A 23,660-nucleotide genomic window follows, 5' to 3' on the forward strand; every position below is an offset into this window, starting at 1 on the left:
TACGTTATTCATATGCTACATACGCACTGCCCTTAGATGTTACATCATGCCATTTCACGATGTCTGACATCTGTTTTCCTTATATTACATACATATATGTATGTTACATTCGCCAGCTATATGTTATATACGTCCATTTGTATGTGAGATCCCGACCGCCTATATTGTTTCATACGGAAAGTACGTATAGATGGAACACTTATACGGAAAGTATTATAAAACATGCGTTTTCAGTTATACGTCCGCTGTATGTTAAGTCTAAAAACTACAGGAATTACGCATGTAACCTACCTTTTTAAGTACGCCACATACATTTTTTTCTCAGTGTAAGACTCTTGATGATAATCTTTGATAGGCGGCCAGCAAGATGGAGAAAATTCCACTTTGATGGTCACCTGTCAATACATTCGGTCGCAGACAAAACCCACCCAAAAGCTTTCATGTCTAGAACAAAAGTCCACTAGATACATATTTTATGATTAAACATTAAATACACACTCTATGTACGAGTAAAAGCGTAAAAATGAAATGAAATCTTTGAGTTTTACGTCCCAAGGTTATGCTGGATAGGCTCAAGGAGACGGTGATGATGAGAAATGAAGTAAGTTGGGGGAAACAGAAGAACCCCGAGGAAACGCACGCACACGGTGTTTGTCCACCACAAAGTTCACATGGCAGGAGTCGAGATCGAACCCGGGCCCTATGCACCAGAGGTGAACTCTCTATCTCTGAGCCGCCGAAGCCCCATCTATAAGCGGAAAAAATAAACAAATGTAACGATCACCTACGATCAGGACAGTATACACTGTGAGAATGAAAAAAAATCTAATATTGAACACAATAAAGCTGTGTTTTTTTACAAGTTAACAAGAAACCGTTGGAAAAGTTTCCGTGGCTGCATTAAGACACGGAACACAAACTAAAAATTAACTTCCCAAGTAAAATTTAGTTACAGAAAGTAGTTCGTGACTTGAAAAACCAAGAACAGTAAGGAGTATTTAAACTTCGGGTTCTAATGTCACGGAGGTCCTTCAAGGAAGGTAGGCCAAGGTGTTGCACGTTTGCCGAGGAGTTCTTGATTAACAGGCTGCCTCGATTTCGGAAGAGAGAGGCCCAGAGTTCAATTCAGTTTTATTCAGCTCCATAAGCCACGCAAAGAGGTTTGCTGTGGGCTGTGACGGTTGCCTACCTCAGAGGTCCTGAGATCCATACCGTTCTATATAGCCACGCAAAGAGGTTTGCTGTGGGCTACCACTGATGCTGTCTTTAGAGGTCAAAAGTTCGATCCCGACTACGTAGCCACACAAAGAGGTTTGTAGTGGGCTCAAACCTGATCGCTACTCTAGGCTCGGAAGAGGAAGACGTGATGCATCTAGTGAATTGTAGTGCCTATAATTAGGGTGCAATTAAAACAGTTATTGTGGGATATGAAAAGAACACGACAAGCTGACTTCCAATACGAGGCTGAAACGTGTAAGTAGCCAGTAATGAAATTTAATGCATAAATGATAGATTCACTCTTAAAACGGTTCTAAGCGATATAGCCCAAGGCTTATCTTATGCCTGGCGTGTTATTTCAAATCATTTTGCTAATATGATAATCTTTGTAAGTCAAACAAAATATATATAAACAATATATATATATTATTTTAAAGTCTGTTAAACTAACTTTTGTGACACACGGAGTTTGACCCTGGTTTAGCAGATACGCAGTAGTGACCAACAGATTCCCTTTTGTTGTATGTATACCTTATGTAAATAAAGAATCATCATCATTATATATTTTCTCTCTTATTCCATTTTGCAATTGTTAAATAAGATTAACAAAAGGTTCTAGGAACTAATAGCGTTATATTAACAAAGGTTCACCAAGTAGTTTATAAAATAATTTCGTCCTTATTTGTAATGAAATTGCAGGGGCTTATCGCCCAGCCTTGTTAGGAAGAAAAAGCATATACAGTTTATTGCATTGCAGATAGCATACCCTACAGGGAAATTAAATTATAGATCACACTCTATCACTGTACTACCACACCAAACTACTAATATTCCAAGACAAGAACCATTGTCTTGTTCTACAAATAACACTAGACTAGCAAGTGATAACACAATACGTGTACAAAAACCAATACATAGTCATTCAGAGAGTAGCCAGCAAGTTATTCTAGAGGGCCTTGATTTTTACAAGCTAAAAACAAATAAAAAGTTTCTTTCAAGATTATGAAAGAATTAATAACTCATAGATACATACGTATTTCAGAAGTTCATATTATTATTATTATTATTATTATTATTATTATTATTATTATTATTATTATTATTATGATTATAGTAGTAGTAGTAGTAGTAGTAGTAGTAGTAGTAGAAGTAGTAGTAGTATATTTCATATATGCTACATTTCTGAGACTTGAGTCTTGATAGTACGTGAAGTTAAAATCAAAGGTTATGTTACGAACAACAAACGATGGCTCAACACCAAAAACACATTCCTGGCTGGGACCGGGGGTCAGTCTGTTTTATGTTTATTAAACGTGTTTAATAATTACAGCAAATGATGGATGTTTATAATAGAACTAGCAGCGTTCACCCCGCTTCGCTGCGGTCACCCCGGAACGCAATAAACTTTGTTACTTAGATAATTTTTACTTTTTCGCTTTCAAATTGCAGTAAATGTTAAAATTATAGCGCCTGTCATTTATGTTAACCCGCCGAGTCACATGGTCATGCGGGTTGCATATAAATACGTTTATTTTTACCTATGATGAACTAATAACAAAGGATTTGTACGTATGGACACTTGAATGGTCAATTATCTCAAGACACTGGTAATTAAAAATTAAAGTGATATGATAAAAACCATCTAGGGTCCAAATCCTAATAACCCCCCAAAAATGAAAGAAATTGGTTCAGCCGTATTAGCGTGATGAGTTCACAAAGGATTTGTGCGTTCTCTTTTATATATATAGATGTGAAAGAATACAGTTTTAAAAGAATTAAACTACGTCAACATGTTAAAATAATTAAAAGAACCTAATTAATCAGCCACTTTGTACTCTCGTTTGCTTAACTGGATGAACCGAGGCCTAAAGGAAAAGAGATTTCTGCCCAAATCCCATAAGCACTGGGATATTTTAATATTATAAAATAGAAATTGACCCTCCTTCCCCTTAGAAGTGAAATTTTCAAGACGATGAAACATATAGTATTTTATTACTTTTAGTTAAAAGTTCAAATACCGAGTTTCACGCATCTAACTTAAACAATCCTTCCTTAATTTATTTACATATTTTCTGAGTAAGTAATGGGGAATTCGAACATTAAAAAAGTGCTTCCTTTGCTCTTTCCCTTTTATGTCTTCAATTTTCAGTTTTTTTAACAAGAAAGTTTATATACCAAGTTTCATTTTACTAGCTTCAGAAACTTGCGAGATACACTACCCTTTAAAAAAAATCTTGCCCCACCCTTTTTACAATACTTATTTCCAAAAATTCTTTCTTATGTCCTGCTTTCATAAGAAAATTATATTTTATAATTAAAATTTAACGACTCTACTTGTAGTAGTATGCCCAAAAAATCACTCATCTTTACTCTTTTATATAAGAGTACAGAAGATAAATACAGTCAAACAAATGGACTTCCATGAACAGTTTCCGATTTCTTATAACTAACTTATTCATACACTTCCCGCAAGCTGTGGTTTTAAATTTACGCTTTGTCAAGGTTCAGGTTTCAAAAAGGAACTAACTGGAAATATAATAATATTATGTATTTATGTACAGGTGTAATATGTATAAATTTATTGTCTTATTGAAGCTTTCGTAATCTGGAAATAAACTTTTGATTTGCTTTTAATATATAAAAAAGCCTGCTCCCCTAGAAAAATTTGCAGGCCACACCCCTAAATGACTATGTAGTAATTTCTGCAAAAATGGCACAGGACCTAAAATTTAGGTCTAGTGCCTATATTTTTAGGACTTGTGTCGTTTAGGACTTATGACTGTCACCCACTGTATTGCATAATAAATGTTCTTTGTTCAATTTTAAATTTACTGCATTCTTTAAGTATACAGTTGGTATTTAATGTTTACTCGTGAAATTTCTAGTGAGCTTTTGTCCTAATTAAGTAAACTTTGGTGGATTTTTGTCTTACTCTTAATAAAATATGCTCCGCATAGTATATATTGCAATTCTGAATGTTTGCTTGGTTTCAGAAGTCTGGTAAAATATGTTTTTTAAACATTTTTTTAATTTTTTATTTATTTATTTTTGTTTTAGGAATTTGTCTTGGGATTCTCGTATCTCCATTCGAAAGAAACTAATTTCTTAAGTAATTATGTAATTAATTCTTACCACTTGTTAGAATGAAATAGGTTGTATTATGTAACTCGTGTATAAGTGCAGAACAGATAGTGATAATAATAATCTTAGTAGTACAAATATAGCTGTTACTGTTGGAATTAGCTACGTTCGTAACATTATTGCCAACTAGTTGCTGCATCGTCCCAATTTCGTGTGGTGGTGGCGAATTTCAGAACTAAAGCAAGTGAATGAAAAAGGCACAAGTCCTAAACGGCACAACTCCTAAAAGGCAGAAGTCCTAAACGCCAGAAGTCCTAAAAATCATATCGCGGCACAAGTCCTAAACGGCAGAACTCCTAAACTGCAGAAGTCCTAAACGGCAGAAGTCCTAAACTGCAGAAGTCCTAAAATTTAGGACTAGTGCCTATATTTTTAGGACTTCTGCCGTTTAGGACTTCTGGATGTCACTCATTAAATTTATTTTGGTATTCGGACAGAATATCAGATTGCTTCTGAAGGACATTCGCATACGCTGTATGACAAAAAGGAATACTGAGACGTTCTCGTCGGCGAGTTTCTTTTATGTGATGGTACATGATAACCTTTCGTGTGGCATCGTCAGAGGATGACGTCTTCTTGCCGTAAACCCTTCTTGTTTTTGCGTTGCAAATTTAAAATTTTTGCTTTAAAAAATTGCAATCTTTGGTACTGATCTGGAAGATAATTCCTGTGACTCAATTCTTGGAGATATTTGTGATAAAATTGCAAAGTATGTGTATTCAGTATAGCCTGATCTTATGCAATGCGCATAAAGAAGATTTTGGTATTAGGTTTAGCCATTTTCTCCCGCCAATTGTGAATAGAGTTGAAGTGGTGCTTCCGTTCACACCATTTAATCTAAGAGTTTCGATTTTTTTTTTTTTTTTTTTAACTTCAGGCAAAACCAACAAAGAGGAGTTTAATTTCCAATAAGATTTACCCATTAACATTTGTGGTACATCATAAGATATTCATATTTGTACTGTAAAATGATCCGAGAAGGAGTTACCACGCAGATCATACATCACTTGTGGTGTACCCAACCTACCACTAAAATAAAATCTGTCTACTCTACTCTTGGTATTGCTACGAACATACGTGTACAAATGATCTTATTTTTTAAAAATAGCAACAACCTGTAACCTAAGTCCATCGACTAAATGTCGCAATTCAGGACTATAACTAGTGTACCCTGTGGCATCTTTTCCAGCTCGAATAATACAATTAAAATCTCTCCAAAATTTCATGATTATATGCCAGTTTAAACGTTTCATTAAATAATGTTACGTTCATTTATTTTAGTATGCCCACTAGGAGATCATATATTAAGAAATAATATTTGGTTCCAAAGAAAAGCAATACCACGGCCATCTGGTGTCATGCGCAACTGAGAAATCTCAAATTCGTGTTTGATCAAAATTACAGTACCTCTCCGGTCCACTCCCAAATTGATATACGATTTATAATTAGGGAGATAAGCGACATTATCTTCAATTACCTCTTGCAAAAAAATAATTCCGGGATCGTGGTCATATATAAACTGTTTAAACAGTTGACGTTTCGTTTCACAACTCATACCACTAACATTAACAGTAACACAACTCAATAATGACATAAGTAAGCACAGTAAATGTAGGAAACAGAGTAAACACAAGGCAACCTTAATACTCATTTCGATTTAAATGTAAACAACTAAAGGAAAACGAAGTAGTCAGGTATTTACAGACGTCGTCTCAGAACAATCCATATTGCTCGCCTGACTATCGCTCGTATTTAGTTTCTTTTGTGAGGTAGTACTATTATCTTGGACATGAAGCGCAATTTGGAGACATGTCCGTCTTTCTGGGAATGCATTATCATGTCTTTTAGTCTCTAATTTGGAACGTTTGATTTTACGTTGGCTAGATCGTAGTAACTTAAAAGGATCAGTACTATCGATGTCATTCTCCTTGAGGTCAGAGTTATTATCGTTTGTATCAGTTTGAAACACACCAGAAGCCTCTGTTTGCATTCTGTCGACACTCCCCGTTGTTGTTGTTGCTGTGAATTGACCTTCAGTTACCTCGCCCTGAGTGAGTTCCACGGGAGAAACACCATGAATTTTCTCTGGTGTTACGTCAGCTGTTTCTGCCTGTGCTTGGTTCTCAACACCTTCGCTTGGACCTACAGGTTGTTGGGGAACATCATTAGAACTGAATTGAATTTCTTCCTTCGTTTCATGTCATTCAGTATCCGTAGTACTATATTGAATGCCAGAGGGGGAGAGGTACAGACACTTGACGGGGAAAAGTAGGGGATATAGTGAACACTGTAGGCCAAGAATTTAAAGGACAATAAGAGCGTTCATGTAATTTTGAATGACATCGTTGGCAAGTTTTTGGCCGTCTCCCATAAATAATATGTCCTTGATATTTTGAAAACATGACAAATGAAGGAATGTCTCGTTTAAGCTGGACACGGGCAAGATAAATGCCATTATTTACAGTATATCGATATTATCTAGACCATGCATCAGGTGTAACACTTAACACATTACCATAGGCACTTCAAGTCGTCTGAATACAAGGAATCGAAGTCTCCGGAGGCAAATTAAATATGCGTAACACTTTGACTTCTAAAGTAGCACCATCACTTTAGCAGCGGCTCCATTATTATATTTGAAAATGAGTTCAACATTAGCGTCTGGAAGAATCTGCTCCATTCGAGCTTTTATTCGCACTAATTTTAAATAAACACAACGTTGGGTAGTCGGAATTTGAATAGGCCTAGCAGCTATTTCATCTTCTTGCAAATGAAAAGTTTCAAAACTTCAATCATGCAACTCAAAAGCACTAGTTCGATTCCCGGCAGGAGCTCATGTGGTTCAGATTCCACGTTAATCAGTAGATCCCGTCTCATATAGCCTCGCTGTTGAAAGGGACATTTAACTCAAAATCAACTCAACTCAAAAGCGCTAGGTTTCTGTGCGCCATTTTCGAATAGAAATTGAATTGTGTTTACACGATTAATTTTACTTCACTTTTACAGGTCAAAAGGATAAACCACGTACCTGCAATACACAGGAGCAATAAGCTCAGAAAATTATTAGTAACAGTACATGCCACTAACACTCGTATGTAACACAGGAAGAACAGTCTTCCGAAAACTTCCACACGTCCCCTCTCGTCGACGTTTCGCACTCGTATCCACCATTAGACCAGCGGGAAGAGCGAAAGAAATATATTTTGTAATGTCTGGAGTTTATACCTATTTCGCCCTGATGTATGTGTATTGATGTTTTTATGTTTACCGTATTCGTTACTTTTAGGAATGATATATGTTATTGATATAGGTTTATTACGTATTAGTCCATAAATATTATATAAATTATCAGAATTATACATGAGCTTCCATGGAAATTCACTGATGCATGCTCAGTAGACAGACAGTGTAATTTCAAGGGGTGTTCAACAGAGATTATGTATATCGCCGACATTATTTAATATTAATGTAGAAGAGAGCGAAAACGAGTCTACATAATGATGATGGAATTTCGTTAGGAGATAGAATGATTAGGTGCATACGATTTGGGGATGATATGGTTGTTTTTGCAGAATCTAAAAAGAAAATTAATAAGATGTAGAAATTTGAGAAAGGCTTGTGAAGAATATGGGATGAAAATAAATGTTAGAAAGACAAAATCCATGGTGATTGAAACGAAGCGATCGGTGTCAAATATAGAAGTAGGAGCGGGAAAAAACAACAGGTGACTAGTTTTCGATATTTGAGTAGTAATATTAGTGACAATATGACATGCGAATGTAAAATGAAAGCAAGGATAGAAATGGCGAAAGAAGCCTTTAGGGTGAAGAAAATAATATTTATTTATTTATTTAGTCTTATTTTACATGGCGAAGTTAAGGCTCCTGCCTTGTCTCCCACTTGACCATGCAATACAATATTATCATAATTAGCAATACAACAATAATAATAAAATATATAAAACACACCTAGATCATACGTACACACACACACACACACATGCGCGCGCGCATCACATGACATGCACACATAGATTACTTCAAATAACCACATAATATAATCACATACATTTAGCGAACAAAAGAAATAAAAAGGTAGGAAGTATAAAAACCAGCATTTTTTTCAGATATTAGTAAGCCTCTGCTTAGTAGACAATGGAGGGTCTGCACAACCGACTTCTTAAATAGGTTGATTGACTGAGATTGTCTTGTATTGGATAGAAGGTCATTCCACGCACGGATAGTGGATGCAAAGAACGCATTCGAGTAGAATTTTGACGAATGTGGGGGAAGAGAAAGTAGTTTATTTACACCTGATCTTGTATTGTGGTCGTGTTGAGCATTTAATGGTTGCTATCGTTGAAATAAGTAGGAAGGTTGTTGAAAGCGCAAAGTCTTAAAGAGAAGTGTGAGTCGATTTAAATCACATCTATCGGCAAGTTTCAAAAGGCCCAGCTTTCTGTAATATGGAGTTAAATGATTTGATCGTTTGAGATTATAGGCAAACCGTATACAGGCATTTTGGATACGTTGCAAACGGTACGCTAATTCTTCATTTAAGTCTGATAGAGCTACATCATAATATTCAAGGTGAGGGAATATTAGAGATTTTACAAGTAGTAGCTTTGTTTCAGTGGCTAGAATTTTCTTTACTCTAGTGAGCGAATGCAAAGACCAGAACGCTTTCTTACGTACAGCGTTAATGTGAGGTTTCCACTCAAGGAATTGATCTATTATTACACCAAGATTTGTAACAGTTTCAGAAAATGGAATAATTGTTCCATTTATCTCTACTGTTGGTATAGGCCTACTCGAACGGTGCATTTGTATAAGTCGTTTAGAGGAGACACAAATGCACTTCGATTTAAGTGGATTTATGGTTAACCCATTTTCAATTGACCATAAGTAAATGCGGTGCAAATCGTCATTCATTTGTTGAATTGAATTGTTTTAGGGTTGACCTGAGATATATATTTGAAAATCATCTGCGTATAGGTGATACTTACAGTATTGTAAGACAGAAGGAAGGTCGTTAATATACAAACAGAAAAGGAGAGGGCCAAGGACTCTTCCTTGAGGGAGCCATGAGTGAGATTCCCCAGTGCAGAAGAAGTATCGGCTACGGTTACAAACTGCTTCCGTCCCTGTAGATAATTTTTGACCCATTTCACAGCACCATTGGATAAGTTAAATTTCGTCACCAATTTATGGAAGAGAATTTTATGTATAATTGATTGAAAAGCTTTAGAGAAATCTAGTAGAGGAAGAACAGTTACTTGCTTTCTATCCTTGCTAGTCTAATGTCGTCAGTGACATAAGTAACAGCTGCAGCAGTACTATGATACTTCCTGAAACCTGATTGAAACGGATCAAAAAAAATTGTATTTCATTAGATGGGTTCGTATTTGATCACTAACGATGTATTCTAATGCCTTTGAAAGAGCAGGTAAATTACTAATTGGCCGAAAAACATTAATACTTGTGATATTACTTGTTTTGGGAAACGCTAGGACTTCAGCTGTTTTCCAAGCAGATGGAAAAGTGTCGCTCATAAGAGAACGGTTGAAAGTATTAGTAATGAGATTTGGTATAAAAGGCAAAATTTTTTAAAATAAATTTAATACTAATTTGGTCAGCTCCAGTAGCATTTGATTTTATTCTATTGATGGCCTTCATGACTATTAGAGGACTGACACATTCAAAGGAAAAAACGTTTTCTGTACATACTGGACTCTCATCATATGTAATTTTAGATTCTGTATTACTCAAAAACTTAATGTCACAAAAATTGTTATTAAGATCATCTGCGGTAAATTTATTGTTAGCCATATTTCGTTTCCTACTGCTCTTGATCCCTAAATAATTAACTTTTTCCACAAAATTTTCGAGTTAGAAGTACTGTTCGCTAGGTTCGAGGCAAATTCCATTTTGGCTTTCCTAATATTTTGTGGGACCTTGAAAAGAATAGAAAAACAGATTCATAAAATGCTTCGTGTACTGTATTTTACTGAATTTATAAGGCAGAAACATGGACATTACGCAAAAAAAGAGAAACAATTGAAGGCTTTCGAAATATAGGTGTGCAGAAGAATGGAAAGAAATAGCTGGGTCGAGAGAAAAACGAATGAGAGGGTGTTAGACAGGGCCGTAGCTTATGGAGGACAGGGGGCAACTGCTCCCCAGGGAAGCTCCCCGACATTTGCGGAGGGCCCATTTTAAGACAAATTTTCTTAGTCCATATACGATATGAACATGAAATGATAAATGAGGCATCAATCAGGTTCACTATATTACGTAAATAAAACAGCACAAAAAAGGTAAATAAAACCCATTTCAGTAAAACAAATGTCTACTATTAGAGCCCCTAGAAATAATATTTATTCGTATGGCTTTGAGATTTGTCAATATTTTCCCCTTAATTCATTTGTCATGTAAGGAACGGGTCCAGAGGCGTCAATAACGGCACCACAGATCTTGTCGTGCGGGAAGGCCCACAGGCTCCGGGGACCCATAAAGAATAAGAGAAAGATGAAAAGAGGGGGCCCATGAATTAGGAAAACAACTTTTTCCAGGGGGCCCAAATACGCGTATTACTGCTTGCCCCCTCCCATAAAAATCTAAGTTACGGCGCAGGTGTTAGAAAAGGTAGGACAAAAATATTATTAAGAAGAGGAAGAGAAGAGAAACTGGTTGGGATATTGGTTAAGAAGGAACTGTATCATGAGGGATGTGCTAGAGGGCATGGTGGCAGGAAAAAAAGGGAGGGGACGAATTAGAGTATATCGAAACAGAATTAGGCTATTGGCGATATCAAAACAGAAAAAATTGTATTTGAAAATGGAGAGGTTAACAGAAGATCGTGGAGCATGGCGGCTTCTGAGCTGCGGCAAGTGACCGCTGGTAAAGGCGGAATACCTGTGATATAATAATGTTGATGATGCACAGTAGAAAGCATAAGATCCACTTAACTGTCATTGCTAATACGAATCGCAATGCAAATTCCTACAGGCTGTCAAAATGCCTCGCTTCAAAGGCTGTTGAAAACTATCTGTTACTATGCGAGGGGAAATCATAGGTCGAGTAACAATGGAACAAACTGCCATTCAGATAGCTAGGAATATGGGTTGTGGTGAGAAAACAGTGAAGAAATTGTTTTAGCGGTAAGCAGAAGGTGGTGAATATTTCACATCGCGGCCAATAAGTGGAAGACCAATAATAATAATAATAATAATAATAATAATAATAATAATAATAATAATAATAATAATAATAATAATAATAATAATAATAATAATAATAATAATAATAATAATAATCTCAGGAATTTATGTTTATTTCCAGCACGGCTTTTGCATGCCCTCCTCGTGCAGTATTATTTTTAAACAGTCATTACAAAATTGTGAAGCTGAATTTTAAAGAATCATTATAAGTGGTGGTTTATTTATTTATTTCACAATTCATCTCTGCCAGTAGCTTTCTTCTCCTTACTCGCTCTTCATGCCTCCCAGGAGGAAGCTACGCGTCCCCAGGTTGGGAACCACTGCTTTCCATTAAGGCATTTTGACAGCCTGTTAGAAATTTGTATTCTGAATAATATCAGTAAACTGCATTCTTCTGTTTCTATTGCGCATGCACCAGTGAATTTCCATGGAAGATTATGAATAATTCTGATAATTTGTATAATATTTATGGACGAATTTGTAATAGAACCTATATCAATAGCATATATTCCTCAAAGTAACGAATACAGTAAATGTTAACTCGTTTTATCCAGGCGTTCCAATATTGGAACAATTTTAAGGATGTCGCAAATAGCGGTTGAGCTGGCTACATTGAATCGCGATTGGTTGGTAACGTGCCAACTTCATTCACAAGGGATGGAATGAAGAGGTGAAGACAGTGGCAACGTTCTTTTGCGCCACTTTTGTGACGCTTCTACAAACAAACAAACCAACAATGAAAAGGTGATGTAGTTGTTTCCTGCTCTATTAGCTTTTGCACCTCGTGATGGTGACGTCATTGTCAAAGAAATTTGTACATGCGGCATGGAATAAATAAAGTAAATAAAATATTTTTGATTTTTTATATTTTTTTCTGTGTATTGCCTTAGATACCTTGGTTAATAGTTGTCGCAAGTCATATTAAAGAACTATAAAGAAAGTCATAATTTTAACTTGTACAGTGTAATCTAGAAAATGTTTCAATAATGGAACACCAGGAACGAATGGGTCCATTATTTTCATTATTGTAAAATTTTATTTTTGTTTCAGCTAGGAATGTATATTACTTTTTTTTATTCAAATATAAATGATTTTTTTGCTTTCCGTACTTTTTCTCTGTTTATATTTGCTTTGTTTCCAATGTACAGCGGCGCAAACATTTCATTCTAAAAGTATCAAAAATAGCTCATATTATTATTTAGTTGCAATCCCCTGCCATTTGCATATATATATAATTTCGTGAAAAGGTATGGTGCACTGAGTCCGGGGTTCAATTACCTTTGAAATATACTATAGGATTGTACGTTCTATGGAGGTGCCCGATGCTTTTATGAATTTCTGTATGATACCTCGTACAATTTCAGCCATATGTTGGACGAGATGTAAATAGACCTAAAGACACTGGCTTGGGAGAATATGTTTTAATGCAGTTGACAAATTACCTTCCAAAAGATACGCATTTCAAGATATGTGCAGATAATTATCACCACAGTCTTGACAGTTATAGACATTTTCAGCGTGGAAAACTGGTAACAGCCATGGGAAATTTGGAGGTTTTATGCAAGAAGTACCTAAATCCGCCCTCAACTTACGTTGTATCGTAATTTGTTTTTCTTGAACATACCAAAAGCACCCTCCTAATTTTTTTATGTTAAAGAGGAATATCTGAGCTACTTATTTTGAAAATTTGAGGTTGGTGTTAGGTGGACATTTTTCAGAAATAATTGCTACATTTTGAAATTGTTTTTCCTTCTCTTTTTCTCCTTGATGGTGAAATTCGTATGCTTAACCCCACTGGGAGGTTCGTTAGTACAATATTTTACATGCTACAAATTCTAAGATTGTTTTAGTGAAAACCATTTTTAAATAGCTTCAATATCTCCAGAGATCTAGAGGTTTCAGTACAAGTCGATGGCGGACTTAGTTTTTTTTTTTTTCGGAAACTATAGTTTTTCATGATGTGTCACCCCTATATATTCCGGATAGCACGAGAGTTCCCAAAATTCTACACTTGAATTTTGAGCTCTATGTTCAAAGGATCCTTTAAGACATAATTTTTACCTGGTTCAAATTGCACTGTGTTCTACTTTTTATTTTTCTCCTATAATTTAATTGTATAATTCATCTATTAATTTCATATATATATATATATATATATATATATATATATATATATATATATATATATATATATATATATATATATATATATATATATAATGTAAATTTGCCCTTTTAGGAGGAATATTAAAAATTTACGTATAGGCCTATATTTTGAGATCTCATTGCGGCGAGGCATTATAAAAACATCTAAACAATGAAGCAGAATTTATTAATTGCATTTAACAAGTCTTTTGATCTGACGTAAGTCATTCTCTTTTTAAAACATCGCGATTCATTACAGATCAATATAATTACACTGATTTAGCTAGAAAATAGGTACTTTTGTAGAAACTATGTGACTTAACTTGGTAAGTATTTACTCTTGTTAGCAAGTGAATTCGATGCTAACAGATGGTGCTAGTATCAGTGTCTATTGATTTTCACTGCCATCTGGAAGGACTGGATGTAACTACGTATTTGCTGGATTGATAGATTAATTGTATGGTCCTTTGTTTCCAATGAGATTTTGCCACATAGTGAAAAACACGTATCAGAAAGATATACAATTATATATATATCTTTGCTTTATTTTGATCTGTAGAATAGTGCTCTGTGATCCGTGGCCGCTATTTTTAGAACACCCGATATATATACAGGGTGTTTAAAAAACACCGACAATGTTTGAGAGGTGATAGTGACATCAAGATAATATAAAAAGTATAGACCAACCTGGGTGCATAAATGCTTCCTTTCGGAGTTTGAGGCTGCCGAAAACATGAAAAAATGAAATTTAAGGGTCTACAGCTCCAAAACTATGGAACCTACCGTATTCAGGTCAAGACTTCATTTAGGAAGTAGTGCGTGTGCTATCCAAAAATACATGTTTCAGAATCCTAAGGTATTCACATAACAGTGTTTTAGGGAGTTTGGCTACTGGCATATAATTTGAAGTACTCTATATCTCTATAAAAATTGATGCGTAAGTACCGCAGGATTCTGAAATTTCGATATTTTGATAAGGCATATACCAGTTCTTAAGTGAAGTCTTGACTCGACTACTGCAAGTCCCATAGTTTTGGAGCTATGGACCTTTAAAGTTCATTTTTTCATGTTTTCGACAGGCTATAATTCCGAAAGGAGACATTTGTACACCCAGGTTGGTCTATACTTCTCGTCTTATCTTGGTGCCCGGAATTCCCAAAAGTTGTTGGTGTTGTTTCGAAGCATCCTGTATATATAATTCTTTTTTAAATCTCCACTTTATCTGTACCAAATTGTGTGCTTATGTTTTTGTATGCAAAGTGTTTATATGCTTATTGTATGTCTTGCAATGTTGCTTTTATATGTCGTTCCCGTTACTGCTTCCGTTGCAGATATTGATGAATGTGAAGATGATGGTGGAGGATGTGAGGGCTTATGCATTAATAAGCCTGGATCTTTTCGATGCACGTGTTCTCCTGGATTCCGTGTCGCTTCAAACGGTCGGACATGTACAGGTAAATAATAGACAGAAGCTTGTTCTCATTCTGCATTTTTGTCTAATTTTAGTATTAGAACTATAAAAGAGATGTAAAAGAACTAGTACTAGTAGAATGTGTAATGTTCAGTATAGAATTGACGTCCCAAAATTATCCAGAGATTTCCTTAATCTTACACGGAGCTGTATTACTTTCTTTTATCCATAAAGAAGTAGCAATCAAATCTCATCATAACTGTTAGTTATTATCAACATAAATCTCTGTCCTCGAAACTGATGGTCTTTTCAAATCATTTAGTAGAGGAACTGTAACAAACCCGGGCCCGTGTCCATAAAGCGGGCCCCTTTAATTGCTGCTCCGGGTATTGGCGTAGAATGCTAGAAATAAGCTGAATTGTAGTTTACCATTACTGTTGCATGCAGCGCTAGTTCCTGTTTTGATCAGTTAATCCTTTGTTCTGCAATCAACATCTGACGAGTTTTCATGTAGTGGAAAGTTTTGAAGCTCCGACGAGCAAGCATTGTCTTCCATAGTTAGTAAAGAGGTAAGTGAACCAACTATTTATTTATTTAGTCTTAATGGTAAGAGGTATGTTCTATGTAATTAGCCTGTAATTAGACGCAGGAGTGACAAATTATTTGCGGCGAAAGTAAAAAACATGCATGGTCGTAAAGTGGGCCCCCTTGGCAATCCTAAAGCCAGCCCCTACTATGTTGTGCAAAAGTAAAAGATATATTTCATACCAAATTCTCATGATTCGTGCAATTTATTTACAATTTTCAAGAGGACAAAATGCCCAAAACAAAGACGAAACTAACAACGCAATGTCGTGATCGAGAGCATGGTAGTGTTAAGTCATTATCAAGACCCTATGATCCAGGAAAGTATAAGAGACCGCTGAAGGTGAAAGGAAGAGCCAAGAAAGACGATTCTGATTGTGGCTCAATCTCTGATATAAGGAAGCGTCAAGAATATCCTCAACTTCAAACGTTCCACCGGGGAAAACACCGTCCACGGATGATGATGGCACCTGCATGTTCTGCACTGAAAATTTTTCGAGTGATACGAGAGTTGAACTCTGTGTCCATTGTGTCATGTGGTCTTAGTGGGCCCATGTAGATTGTGAGGATGACAAAGTCATTTATATTTGTGACTTTTGCCAGTAGCAATCTTAACTTTGTGAAACATTTCATTTATCACGTTTAATTCGGAAGTTTAGGTTCTGAAGTTTGAGGATTCCTTTTTTAAATGCCAAATAAGTAGGTTGCAGAGAGATGTTTAGATTTCTTATTTCAACCAATAGAATATCGAATATTTCAGTTTTGAAAGTTTCAGTCTTCAAGTTTAGTCTATTTGAAAGATTGTTCTGGAGCTTAAAAAAAACGACTTTTTGATTTGCTATTTCCGCAGTAAAATGTGGAATATTTAAGTTTAGACATTTTCATTTTATAAGTTTAAGCTATTTGAAAGATTGTGCTGGAGTTAAGAAAAAGACTTTCAGATTGGAATTTGGCCACTAGAATGGGGAATATTTAAGTTTTAGGTTCAATTTTAGTGTGTTCTTTACTTTTCGGAATTTGTTTCAATTTCTTCTAATAAAGTCTTTTAAACATTCATATTTCATTTTATTTCAATCGCCAGTGTTTAGGATGTTGTTTTTAGCTCAAATACGAAATTCATTCCAAGTAAAACAGGTTTTCGCTTTGTATAATTTATCTAAATTGAAAGGGGCCCGGTTTTCGAACAGTTTTTTCGAATGCCGAAAATGCAGTCCATATGAAAATCCATTTTTTCTCAGCCTATTTTTTTCCTTGATTGTTATGGGAAGAAATAAGCAACGAAATTACATATCACATTATTTTCAGATTGAATAGCATTTTTTCTGATCGATATTTTCTTAGATATATGGGAAAAACAAAAATGGGGGTCCACTTTTGTACACTTCCCCTAAGCGTTTCTTTTCCATTTCAATTTTGGGGGCCGCGGTGGCTCAGTGGTAGAATCTCAGAAACTTGTTCATACTACCTATATTATTTTTTTATACGCTCAGCTAAACCAAATTCCTTTTGCTATGCGCAATAGGTTGTTTGCAAATTTTTTTAGTGTTCTATCTGCATAATGTACCTTTTCTTGTATCTGCCCATTTGTATTACCTTCCTTAGTTTGTTTATTGACTTGTACTGACATTAAGTTGCAATAAAAAAAAAAGTGGTAGAGCGTTCACCTCTGGTGCTTGGGGTCCGGGGTTCGATCCCAGGCCCGCCAAGTGAACTTTGTGGTGGACAAACACCGTGTGTGTGGGTTTTCTCGGGGTTCTCCCGTTTCCACCCACTTTCTTCATTCCACCATTTCATTCATTACTCATCATCACCGTCTCCTTTAGCCTAAGCGTGGGACGTAAAACTCAAAGATTTTATTTTTTTTTCATTTCCATTTTTATTTATTTACTTTAGTTTTAATTGGAGACGTAGTACATTCCATTTGCTCACCTCTAGACAAATTTTCCAAAATCTTGATGAAAATTGTCAGAACTGTTATCACGTTAATGGGAATTTCCAGAACTGAGTTTTTCTACACACGATTTTGAATGAGATTTTTCAAAGTGAAACGTAGCTAACCTGCTGCCCCCTTTATTAGAAATAAGTTGTAACAAAAAAGAAAGAAAAAGAAAAGATCCGTTCTCGGAATGTAAATTTAAAATCTTTTAAAGATAAAAATGTGAATATATTAGGGATGGCCAAAAATTTTCGGATCCGGATATCCCGGATCCAGTGAGATCCGGATCCGGATCTTGCCGGATCCGGACCTAGATCCGGATCTCGGATCCGAAACTCAGATCCGGATCTCGGATCCGAATCTCAGATCCGGATCTCGGATCCGGATCCGAAATTCGGATCTCGGATCTGGGTCCGGATCTCGGATCTGGATCCGAAACTCGGATCTCGGATCTAGATCCGAAATTCGGATCTCGGATCTGGATCCGAATCTCAGATATTGATTCGTATCCAAACCTACATCTGAAATTGTGATGATAAAATTGAATATCTAAAATTCGTCAAAACTTTTTTCGGATTCACTAATATAGTAGGATGCTGTGCTTTTAAATGTTTCCATAACACGTTTGTGCTACCTTTGTTCTTTATGTTATTTTAACCTTGCAATATTTACTTTCTTATATAAACTTTCTTATTTTCTCATATACAAATGAAATATCTTTTAGATAAGACCCTTCTAATCGCAGGAATACTGGACAAAACAAACTCTTTATTAATAGTAGTTTCTGACTCACTCGAGTCCAACCATCAACAAATCTTTCACTTCGAAGGTACAACAAAAAATATAGACTGGTTGGCGTGGAACAACAGTAGATCTTTAAACATACACACGAGAATTTCAGGAGAGCGATATGGTTGTGTAGTATTATTAGTATTAATAAAAGTGTTCGTTGTATGACTTTATTACCTAACTTATGGCTTGCCCTTCTGAGGTCAGGAGTTTGTTGAAGGAGTAAATATAAAAGAGATTTCTGTTATTTCTTCTTCACCCTCCAGGTTTCTTTAATCATACATTGCAGGACGTAACCAAAACATATCCATGCATCGTATCATTGAAGCGTTTTGTGTTTTGTATATTAGTGTTCAAAAATATTTAACATATTCGCATTTGTTCATGTGATCTCAGGTTCAATTCTCGGTGGAACATACATGAGATAATTGAAAGCTGAAACAATATGAAAATAGTATTTAAAAGTCAGGAAATTAATATTAAAACTTTAGCTATCTATTGTGACTGTAAGGCTATAGTTAAATTAACCCACACGTTTCGTGAAGATATATTAAGTCGTTATTGTTTATTTACTATAAGCTACCAGATACATCCTCAGAGGCCACTTTACACTGTAATAATCAACAGATGAAAACATTTTGAAAGGAATGGAAGGAAGGTCTCCAGAGCCTTAGATCAAGGTACTAACCTAGCATTTGCCCAGTATAACTGAGGAACAACCCTGGAAAATCCTCAGTCAGGATAGCTGGTCTCCGAATTCGAACTCGGTATAATCCAATTGCGAAGCAAGAATCCTAACAAGTAGCCTGAGCTCACTCCGTATTATTATTATTATTTAATTAACGTAATGTTCTAAAATTAGTGCAAATTAAACCGTATTTTCTTTATTGCTGATGATATAGTTAATAAGCCTACATGAGACATCAGTCTCCCATTACATAGGCCTTGCTCAAGAAAGAATACCAGAACTGGAATTCAGGAAGCGGGGGTGAAGAGATTAATAAGGATGAGGAAACTATGTGCGATGCAAAAACTGAGAAATTATGACTTCATCACAGATATATTCACTTACATACGTCAATGAATATTTCTTTGATACAGGGCACTCTACTTTCTATAGTGGCAGGGAATTGGCCCGCTTTTGTAAACGAACACATTAAGCACGTGCATATAGGCACAATATCCGTGCAAAGAAACATAGGTAAAACTAGAAAAAAAAATAGGGAAAGCGAGGGGAAAGTGATAAAACGCCATTCAGCTTAAAAAAAAAAAAAAGCTGAGAATAACTTAGAGCTACGAAAGACACGGGGCGAATTTTATTGAAATGATTGTTTTTCCTTAGTGATTAGCTGTGCTAACTATGAACATGAATTAAAAAGAAAACAAGTAGCTAGGTCTGAGTTTCGCAAACTGGTTGAAAAGAAAATATTGGATAAAATTTAATAATAAAGAAGGCATTTATGATAATTAAAACAAATTAAATTCTTGGCACGACAGTCCTTTGGTTCCTACCATCGGGCTTACGTTCATTTGAAGCGGGATTTGAATGCAAGACATTTACAGTAAAAGGATCCACAGCCTAATGCCGCAGACCACTCGACTATGGCTGTCGGGTTTTCTCGGCTAATCTGAGCACATTTACAGTAACTGATTATTTTAAAAGTTGCTCCTAAATACTGACAATCTAAGTTTTATGTATCAAATATTTCCTGCGATAGTACCATACACTCTCCGACTTCTATTGACGAAAAGCTATAGTTACCCACATTATCTAATACAGAAATAAGTTCTGATTCTCTAATAGCTGCTGATGGTGATAGTCAAGGTTCACCGAAGCATGATCCCAAACCCAAACTGAGATATTGATGTCACTGGAACGCCTGAAAAGTCATTGTGGGTAAGTGAATTGCCCACTTGTCAGGATGAAGGGCGATGGTGATGTGAAATGCAGGTCTGTCAGAGGTACTACTTATAATAATTGGATTTGTAATATTCTATGTTGCCGTAAACCCTCTTCAAGAAGATAACTGTTAATTTTAGCTTTGAAAATGTTACATAAAGAGTTTTATTGCTATCATTAGGTTGCATATAAATCTCTTTATTCCGGAATTATCGGATTTATTTTACCGCTTAACTTTCACATCTCTTCTGATTTACGAATATTTAAATCACGATTATCCCCTTAAGGTCAATTAGTGATATTTTAACTTATTTCGAACCAACTATGTATATGGCTAGTCTTGTTATATGGGAATAATTGAGACTAGAAGCTGTCTACAGGCTACGTTCAAAAGAATCTTGTCCGACCTCCTGATAAACCACGTCTTTCAGCAAGGTGAATTGTGGCAATCCGATACTAACATGAGGAAATCTTCCGGTTCAAGTGAAAGCTTCCAAAAGAATCAGCACCCTAATCAGTGGTATGTGCCTTGCTAATTTTTCTCCAATGTGAAAGTACCTAATTTTATTGTTAAAAATGAAAAGGTTTTTATTTCAAACAAGTTGTCATTACAGTTTTCATATTTGAACACAACACTCATGAAAAGTCATGTTAAAGCGCGACTTACTTCTGAAAAAGAATATTTATCTGTTTTTAATTTCTCGTGTTCCTCAAACTACATGCGGAATTAGTGCAAGTGCCTTCCGCTCGCATTACCTAGGTACAAACGCAATGGCGTATTTAGGGGAGAGGCTTCCGGGCTTAAGCCCCCCCCCGAAATCTTACATACTATAGTAAACTATATGAAATATCTTGCAGAATTTTCACATTTTCAGGCAAAGCCTCCCCCCGAAACAAAATCGTAAATACGCCACTGTACAAACGGCTACGATCTTGGTACTAGCACATGTTTCGATTTCCAGATCTCAAATATTTATATTTCAGCCTGATTCTATGTATGAATCCGAAATTTCAAATCTAGATAAGAGGCACCAAAATTCATAGTTTATTCTCGGTGCTCATATTGTGATTTACTAAATAATTATTAAATCTAATTGTAGGGTATACATTTGATATTTTGAGCAGACTGGGCAAGATAAATTTACGTAAAAAGTAGTCAATACATGTCTTAACTGTTTATATTTTCTTAACTGTCAATGAAATAGGTGCATTGAGGAATTTTAAATATTCATCTCGGTCCTGCAACCGAGTGGAACTAGATTCGACATTTGAGCTCTCATCCGGATCATTTTTTTTCTTAAGTAAGCCAAACATTTGATCTTTAGAGTAGAATGAAGGAAACAAATAGACTTTCAATATTCGTCTTAATTTTCTGTTCTCTTCTTCACTGTCAGGACTTCGTGAAATTACTTTCGGCGAATTTTAGATATTCATGTTTATCATAATTTGGATGGGATGTGGGTTTGGATAAGAATCAAGATCCGAGATCCGAATCCAGATCCGAGATTCGAGATCCGGATCCAGATCCGAAATCCGAGATCCGGACCCAGATCCGAGATCCGGATCCGAAATGCGAGATCCGGATCCAGATCCGAAATCCGAGATCCGGATCCAAAGGATCCGGACCCAATCAGATCCGGATCCGGCCATCCCTAATATATATATATATATATATATATATATATATATATATATATATATATACCAGGATCACTACAAAAGTTTAGAGATACGCATTGTTGTGGCACAGTATTTGAATTCTAACAATTGCGTTCGATAGTGGTATCCAGAGCAAAGAAGCAAAGCAAGTTTCAACTCGCCTCGCTTATCGGCGTGGCCGTATCGCCTTCACTTGTTTGTTGATGTGAGTAGTATTCGGCTGTCTAGAATGGAGCTCGAAAGGGAACATTTTTGGGCAATGATCCTTTACGATTTCAAAAGTGGTTTGAACGAGACACGAAGCCTTGACCGTTTGCAGGGGACATTTGGGGACCTTGCTCCTTCCCGTGCTACAATTTCCGTGGTTTGGTGAATTCAGAAGAGGCCGGACATTGCTTAAAAATGAAGAGAGAGAGCTGGACGTCCGGCAACAGCTGTGTCAGATGAAAACATTGCCGCTGTGGAACAAATGATTCGAGAAAATCCTCAAACAAATTTCAAGGGCATCGAATCTACAGTGAACATTGGATCGCCAGCAGTAACAAAAATTCTTCATGATGATCTTCGGCTCAGGAAGGTTTCATCTCGTTGGGTGCCTCACACTTTGACTGAACAGCAGAAGCGCATGCGTGTGGAATGGTGTGAAGAAATGCTTGCAAGATTTGATGGAGGCAATTCTCGACGCATCTCTGACATTGTTAGTGGTGATGAGACTTGGATCTATCAATTTGACCCTGAAAATAAACATTAGTCTACAGTTTGGATCTTTCCAGACAAAAATCCACCCACGAAAGTGAAGCGACCGCTAAGTGTGGGGAAGGAAATGGTCGCAACTTTCTTATCCAAACCTGGCCATGTTGCAACTGTTCCACTTGAAGAACAAAGGACTGTTACTGCTCAGTGGTACACCACTGTTTGCCTAACAAAAGTGTTCCAGAAGTTTCGGGAACGGCGTAAAAGAACTGGATTGCGTGGAATCCTGCTTTATCATGAAAACACGTCCGCACACACGGCCAACATCACAATTCAGTTTTTAGAATCTACGGAGGTCAAACTGATGACTCATCCGCCGTATATCCCTGACTTGGCCCCGTGTGATTTTTTTCTGTTCCCAGGATCAAAGATCGCATGCGTGGGAAGAGATTTTGCAGCCCTGAAGAAGCTATACTGGCTTACGAGAATGAACTTTCAACACTTGAAGAAAAAGACTGACAACACTGCTTCCAAAAGTGGTTTTTGAGGATGCAAAAGTGTGTACATTGTAATGGTGAATACTTTGAGAAAATGTAAGTGTTAAATTGATTTTAAGATGTAAGTTATTTCACATCTCAAAACTTTCGTAGTGATCCTCGTATACATACATACATATATATGTATGTATGTATACATATATATATATATATATATATATATATATATATATATATATATATATATATATATATATATATATATATATATATATATATATAATATATATTTCTTAGGATCCGGTACATACTTGAACTTTACATACAACCTGTTAGATTTTCTTCAAACGAGAAAAACGAACTGAAGGTTTCACTGAAGGTGATCGCCGTTTCAAAAATTAAGGGAAAATTATTACAGCTTTAAAAAATTACATAAAAAAACATACAAGAATTTAAAAATTAGCCAA

General features: G+C 35.9%; 1 protein-coding gene across 1 annotated transcript in view; it reads left to right on the forward strand.

Annotated features, from left to right (window-relative positions):
- Positions 1–23,660, forward strand: part of LOC145662734 (uncharacterized) — a gene marked incomplete in the record, with an annotated part of 1,843,005 nt that overhangs the window by 1,015,657 nt on the left and 803,688 nt on the right. Inside the window, 1 exon segment of the mRNA XM_081728599.1 lies at positions 15,055–15,177. Coding sequence (XP_081584725.1) covers positions 15,055–15,177 — 123 coding nt within the window.

This window comes from Thermobia domestica, chromosome 10 (genome assembly GCF_964235325.1).
Source record: "Thermobia domestica chromosome 10, izTheDome1.hap1.1, whole genome shotgun sequence".
NCBI classification, from domain to species: Eukaryota; Metazoa; Arthropoda; class Insecta; order Zygentoma; family Lepismatidae; genus Thermobia; species Thermobia domestica.